Source organism: Bombus pyrosoma, linkage group LG6 (assembly GCF_014825855.1).
Source record: "Bombus pyrosoma isolate SC7728 linkage group LG6, ASM1482585v1, whole genome shotgun sequence".
Taxonomy (NCBI): domain Eukaryota; kingdom Metazoa; phylum Arthropoda; class Insecta; order Hymenoptera; family Apidae; genus Bombus; species Bombus pyrosoma.
The window spans coordinates 17,696,886-17,704,450 of NC_057775.1; the positions used below are offsets into that span (position 1 = coordinate 17,696,886).

At 31.8% G+C, this 7,565-nt stretch overlaps 2 protein-coding genes across 3 annotated transcripts; both read left to right on the plus strand.

Annotated features, from left to right (window-relative positions):
- The first annotated feature begins 2,409 nt into the window (after window positions 1-2,409).
- On the plus strand, window positions 2,410-3,886 carry LOC122568071. 2 transcript variants are annotated; one of them, XM_043727392.1, is made up of 5 exons: window positions 2,411-2,452; window positions 2,567-2,711; window positions 2,774-2,840; window positions 2,986-3,323; window positions 3,399-3,886. In XM_043727392.1, the coding sequence occupies exons 2-5, from the start codon at window positions 2,675-2,677 to the stop codon at window positions 3,659-3,661; spliced, it is 705 nt and encodes a 234-aa protein (XP_043583327.1). In that variant the 5' UTR covers window positions 2,411-2,452; window positions 2,567-2,674; the 3' UTR covers window positions 3,662-3,886. The 2 variants fall into 2 exon arrangements, with proteins under 2 accessions (XP_043583326.1, XP_043583327.1); XM_043727391.1 differs by having other exon boundaries at window positions 2,410-2,711.
- Window positions 3,887-4,518: 632 nt separating this feature from the next.
- On the plus strand, window positions 4,519-7,411 carry LOC122568069 (3-ketodihydrosphingosine reductase). The gene is made up of 5 exons (XM_043727389.1): window positions 4,519-4,672; window positions 4,982-5,135; window positions 5,336-5,765; window positions 5,842-6,083; window positions 6,155-7,411. Exons 2-5 carry the CDS (start codon window positions 5,019-5,021, stop codon window positions 6,365-6,367), a joined length of 1,002 nt encoding a protein of 333 aa, XP_043583324.1. The 5' UTR covers window positions 4,519-4,672; window positions 4,982-5,018; the 3' UTR covers window positions 6,368-7,411.
- The last annotated feature ends 154 nt before the right edge of the window (window positions 7,412-7,565 follow it).

Consider the following 7,565-nt stretch of genomic DNA (forward strand, 5'->3'; position numbering starts at 1 on the left):
GCCTGCGCCACGGTGACCGACGAACGACACTGGATATTTCTTTCGTCAGAATGGGGAACATAATACCGAAAGGGGTTCATTGTTTGCCACGTCGTATTATTCCTTGTCTTTGTCCGATGTCGAGAGTTTCGTGCTCGATCGTCCGTTCGGAAGGCACGAAACACGATATCGAAGTCCATCGAACTGCTCCTTGTTGGCCGTGAGATAGCAGGATCGCGTTTACGCGATGATAAAAATGCGAATGACACGTTATTGAGTAAGAAAGTAACGAGTAAAGTGCAGGGACAACTTAATCCGTTTCCCTCTTAGGAATTCCCTCTATTGTAAACGATATTTTGAAATACATTTTTTTTTTTTACTATTTTTGAAACGTTTTTCTTTGTTTCGTATTGTTTTATTATTCTAAATATTTAAAGTTTATTATATATCTTAATATTTAAAGTTAAAATTTATTATTTAAAATTCTAAATATCATATGTATGTTACCGTGCGAAACAATAATTCATAACATGGCGATCTGCGAATGGCGTACAATGTGTTAAAGAACTAATACATTATGCTTTTGCGCAATACGTTCAAACATATAATGGATAATTTATATCGCGGAGCGTACGTTTACCTTCTGTAAAATAAGCATCAGTGACAATAAATTTCTATCCCATATTAGTACAATACGTAATCATTTATACAACACATTACCTTACACTTTCGTTCACCTCAAATATCACTTATTTATTATTATTTATAATACATTTAATTAACGTATGTCCAGACATACGTATATGCATATATATATATGTATATGTATATATACGAATATAAATTATGTGTACATATATATAATAAATTAATAATAATTTCCATTATAGTCCTTTAAATATAATTCACGTGGTTATATTATAAATAAAATTATAATGCGATTACTTTAAAAGGAAAAGTCGTATAAAACCGTAATCCATGCTCCTTCATTAGTATAATTAACCTAAACATCCTTGCAAATCCGTCCTCTAAAGTTTGTTATTTTTGAAACGACAGTGGTTTACATTTAATCAGGTAGAAATTGCTAGGAAATAATGCGACTCATCCCTTTTCACGTTCGCGTCGTTCATATCCCAAGTGCAAAGAGGTTCTTCATACCTTCCGCTTTAACCTGACTACCAGGAGTGACTCCCAGGACGAGGTGAACGATCGACAGGGTGGTGGTACGTGACCTTTTGCTCGAAGGATAACGGCAAGGGTGAAGCGGGGACTTTGCCCCTCGGTAACGGGGGTGAATGCACGTACGACCCATCTACCCCCACCCCTTTCTACGAGCACCGAACTATTCAAGTTCCCGGGGTTGGCTAATTAATAATCTTTCCGGTCAATTCGCCATCGGTCGATAATACACGAGTTAAGGAGAAAAAGTCAGATCATGCACAGACAACAGGCTAATTTTATTTCAACAACTTCCTTAAGTTGATCGTGTTCCGTCGGAACCTATTTATATGCAACCCGCCCTGGAGCCGTGCACCGAGCGCAGGATCGATCCGCATTTCGGAAGCTTTTTCATCTCGACTACGGTTCTCGCGCAATGCATTTAAGCTACCCGTTTGAATAATGACACATATATTCGGACATATATTTTATTATGATTTATGCTCCAGATTTTTCTCTTCGTTCAGCGAATATTTGCCAAGAAAGGAAAATAACGAACGTTGATAAAAAATATATTTCGTTTTATGTGGCAGTCTATATTAAAAACAGATATATTATAACTGATCTATGTATATGTTTGATGTCTCGTGTGTAACAGTTACGTTTGGAGATGAATAAAACAAAGAAGAATCATTAATTTAGAGAAGTTACTAATTTTGTTGTGAAAGATATTCTTATCAGTGGATTATGGTTATCTTGAGAGCAAAGAGGGAATACCGAAGAAGTTTCTAAAACGAACGCATGGAGCCACCTGTCAATAGGTATCTAAGATAAACACACACGACTGCGATTTATATAATATAATAATTAACGACGTATAACACGGATAAGAATGGTATAAAATAAACTTTGGGATGTTGTAAGGTAGAACAATGTATTATTTCGTTACACCATCTAGATTCTGCCATACAATGTTACAATTTTTTCTTCACTTCTAACACAAAGATGGTACGAAATAAACTTATTGAACAATATAATATACCTTTGCACAAAGTAGTGCAACAAAGTAGAAGTGCAAGTGATATGTAGATTTACTATTTTATGGAATCCCATGTTCTGAAATACCGACCGTGTTGAAAATAAGAAGCTTTCTTATGCGCTTTACATTTTAGAGCGGTGAGTTTAAGAATTATATTCAATCATAAACGAGATATATAATAGATCTGATACGCTATACTACTGTTTGTCACAAGATTTTGGGAATCACCAAACCCTCAGATCATTTTTGCGTTACATGCGACGTTATCCATTCAGCGTAAGATAAAATTTATTACTGCAGTGTATACGAATGTACTTATATGACCGTGGATCTGGCTATAGCATGTCAGCATCAACTAATAATAAGTTATACTATTACCATTGTTGGCAGTACTGAAACAATGAAAGGTGTGGCAAGTTTACGATAAAGAGAATATTTTTGAGATTTATAAATAAACGATTTGTGACATCTATACACTGATAACATCAAACAATCGGCATGTCTGTTGATAAACAAGATTATCATCGTGCGTCAAGTAAGCAATATCATTTTTTAGACCTGCATTGCGTTAAAAACATTCATAATCTCTTTTTTTAGACGCGGTGGTACTTGGTGGAGTAATTACATATATCGCAGGTTTATTGTTGGTTATGGCATTTACTAGGTAATAATTTTCAAACATTAAAATTTGATACATATTATTAGTTCTTTTTATAAGAAAATACATGTCTTTAAATACTATTCAATACATAATAAACTTTCGTTAATTTTGTAAATATATCTTGATCGTTAAATTAATTTAATTTCAGCCCCTATTGGATTGAATCTTACCAAGAGACTTTCAGTAATTTTAAACATATGGGACTATGGGAATACTGTTTCGAACAGTTTAGATATCCATATTATCAGTTTGACAAACAATTTGATGGATGTCACCACATTTTCTCAGAAGAATATTATGTGATCAGAGAATGGTTATTGCCAGGGTGGTTAATGGTTGTGCAGACATTTGTTACTCTTTCTCTTTTACTCTCGTTCTTTGCACAAGTTGTGATTGCGTTGACCCTAATCCGTTGGCCTTTAAAATTTGTGTTGAATTATGAATGGATGCTTTCAGCTTTTGCTTTTGTGTGTTGTATTACAGCAGGTAAATGGAAATTTTCAATAATGTAACAATACTGTAGCAAAAAAGTTTGACTTTCAACAAATCTTTAAATTTTAGGAACCCTATTATTTTTAGCAGTATCAATATTTGGAGGACAATGTTGGCGCAGAGACTGGTTGATGTATCCAAACTTTAACCATTTATCATGGTCATATGGTTTGGCAGTTGTTTCATTCATGTTCCACTGGTTAGCTTCGAGTTTGTTGTATCTAGATGCGAAAGCTGGTTATAGATTGCGTAAGGAATCTCGAAATTTAGTAATGCAAATGCAGCCCAATCTACAAAGTCATCAAGGATTATCAAGGGGAGGATATATATAATCACCCGTTATATCGATAGTATCCAAACGAGATTTATTTACAGAATAAGTTACAAACTATTTTTGGTAACGTTAATTTTAAGTAAATACTTGTTAGATCTGTTTTCAAACTCTTCTTCAAACTGTTTTATATGATATTGTTTTATAATTGAGTTTTCAGCGATAGTATTTAATTCCGTCCATTTTTTACAAGAATTTGTAGATTAAGAGAACTATTTTTACATTTCTATATATGTATATATATACAATATAAATATATACATAACTTTAAAATATGTTAGAAGTTACAAAAAATAACGTATCTTCGTAACTATTTTTTATTGCACAGTTTTACATAATAAACGTTAGTGTCATATCAGATTTTATATCATATATATGTTTTAAATGTACAATAAATATTTTATGAGATTAGTGTATGAATAAAGAAAAATACCAAAATGAAGCAAAATCTTGTAAAAGTATCTACGAGCTCTTTTCAAGTTAGAAATAACCACTAGTTTTTCTTGTAATCAAATCTGAAATTAAAGAAGACGATTCGAGGCACTTTTTATACAAAATATGTACATGAAACCATTGACTGAATACTTTGTCAATGGTATACTCTGGAATTTGCTATGGATATTAAATTCCGTGAACATAGATGTGATATGATGTGGAAACGACTTGACTTTTGGCCATATTATGGCTTTAGTATGTGGCGCCACTACCGTTTGACTGGTAATACTTCACTCTTCTGTATTTCTCTTCGCAGTCGTAGCACTCAACACTTTGTTACTAATGGACACGACGTGGGACTTCGCGACGTTGCGTGCGCGAAGAGGAATACTAGAGAGTAAAGTACACCGGTTGAACGATAGTCGCGCTGCATACTAAAACCAGAATATAACTGCGATCAATTTGTTTCACGCGGCTTCATGCAACTTCGTATCCACAGTATACATACATATCAGTGGATATATCCTGTACATATTTCGTCTATACTTTTACGTATCGTCTGTCTATGTGATACCAGGTGATACAATTATGAGAAATACTGATATCGTAAAATTATATATCCGGGGTACAAAGATTACAAATTACATGAGATTATAATCCGTCCGTATACAATTCTACATACAAACTTAACAAAGTCTAGTTATGGTGATAAATGAATGTTATCACTTTTTTATTCATTTTTTACCGGCATATCAAGAGATATGACCGCTCCAAAGATTAGTATTAATGTAGAACGTAATATTTAGTATAAACGAAGATATTTATATAAGCTGTTTTTAAATAATAGTAATACTTGAATGTATGAATTGGATTTGTTTTTCTTCAGGAGTTAACATTGTTAAAAGGTTCATAGAACAAAAATAATGGTAGTGATATTTAATGTAATATTAATAATTATAGTGTTACTAATTGCTGTTTCGTTTGTGAGATATTTCTTTTGGCGAAGACGGCTAAGAGATGTTAATAAAAAGCATGTTGTTGTAAGTAATTAAAAGTTAATGTATACCTAACCCTTATTAAGATTTCTTATTTTTAAAATATTTTTAAAATGTAAATAAAATTACTTCAAATTTTATTTTAGTAATAAATTACACAATTGTATTCAAACTAATTATAACTGCATGATTTTGTACGTTTTAAGTATTCACTTACAAAAATATTTGTTAATTTTTTATGACAGGTGACTGGTGGATCAAGTGGTATAGGAAAATGTGTTGCAATTCTTGCTGCAAAGTGTGGAGCACATGTAACAATAATTGCAAGAGATGTTCATAAATTAGAAGTTGCAAGAAATGAAATCATTCATGCATGCAAAAACAAGGATGTTCAAAAAGTTGAATATCTATCTTTAGATATTGGTGAAGATTATAATGCTGTTGAAAAAGCTCTGAGTGATTTAGAAAGAACTATGGGTCCAATATATATGTTGGTGAATTGTGCTGGAACTGCAATTTGTGGCAAAATAGAAGATACCTCTATAGCAGATCTACAGAAAATGATTAGTATTAATTTCTTAGGAACATATTATTGTATCAAAGCTGTTGTCCAAAGAATGAAAGCTTCTCAGGAAGGAATTATAGTATTAACTTCTTCTCAAGCTGCATTATTAGGTATTTTCCGAATTTCTCAATTAAATTTATTTACATTATATAATATATTTTTATATATGGTACTTCTACTTTTTAGGTATATTTGGCTATTCTGCATATTGTAGTACAAAATTTGCACTTCGCGGTTTGGCAGAAAGTATATCTATGGAATTAGCACCATATAATATTTCTGTAACTCTTAGTCTACCTCCAGATACTGATACTCCAGGTTTTGCTATAGAAGAATTATCTAAACCACTTGAAACAAAGCTTATATCTGAAACTAGTGCTCTTGTCAGTCCAGAAGTAGTAGCAAATAAACTTTTTAAAGATGCATTAGTAAGTAAAAGCAGGATTGTATGTTAATTACATTAGGAGTGGACAATTAATAAAATAATAATATATTTTAGGCCGGGAAATTTTTCTCTACTGTCGGTATGGAAGGATTTATGTTAACTGTTTTATGCTCTGGAATGTCACCGCTTAATTCGATTCGAGAATTATTTCTGCAATCGATGCTAATGGGTATTTTTCGACTTGTAAGTGCCTGCTATCTTGTACATTTTCGAACAATCATTCAGAATTGTATGAAGACACGCGATAGAAACAAAAAATCTGAATGATTTTTCACAAGCCTATGCGTATGATAGATACCGAATATGTATGACGATTCTCGTGAGACGCAGTATCGCGATACTCATTTCGTGTATCTTAGCAACCTCGGCCTCTTGGTCGGTTTCACACGTTGATATGTATATTGCGATATGCGTATGATATATACCGAATATATGTATGTATGTTGTACATGTATCACAATGGAATCACGATACTAATTTCGTGTATCCCAAAAGCCTTGGCCGCTGGCGACACTTTATAAAGTCGGTAGACAAAACAACAGAACATCGAAACAAATTGTGTCATCCACACGAGAGATTCGGTATCGTTTTGGTCCTACAAAATAGCACACCTTCTAATTTTTATGTTTTTTTTCTGCAAACTAAATACATTCAATTTCGTTGCTTAATAATTTTTAGTGAGTAACATATATTATTATTAACTATTAGCTATAAAAAGTTGAGCAATGGAGTTTTATTATTTTATTATATAATTTAATAAATAGATTGAAAAATTATAATAAATATGCATGAAAATTTTGTAATATTTTATACTTTCTTCTTTGAGAGCGATATATTTTGTTTATTAATGTATTTTGAAGAAAATTGTGACTACTTTTTCACAATATAGCTTTTTAAATCTGTAACATTTTTAAATTGCCTTCCTTTTTCTTATAAATATTTTTATGTGTTTGTATCCACTTATTTATTTATATACTAAATCAGTATTTCCTTTTCATTCCTTCTTTTCTTTTATCTCTTTTATATAACATCACATAGATGGAACCTCAAACTTTTGCATTTCTAAAAGAAAATATCTTCGTTTAAAATATATGCTTGAGACGAGCTACTCTCGATTTCAATTAAAGAATAAACGAAACAAATGATCGACACAAAGAGACAAATGAAATCATATTTCATATCTCATACGTGCATCACATGTATCGTCGTGTGAAATCAATCTACGTGTAAAAGAACTTATATAATAGAAATAAATACACTGCATTTGTAACTTTTACGGCATATGCATAATAAACAAGCGATTATGGAAAATGTTTTTGTGTATTCTCTCATCAATGTGATCAGTTCATCTACTAATTTGTTATATCAAGAATTATGAAGCTGTTATATTAATAAGTAAATCGTCTATTGTAAATGTTTAAAGATAGAATGAAAATGTAAATAAGACGAGAAACATATCGATTGA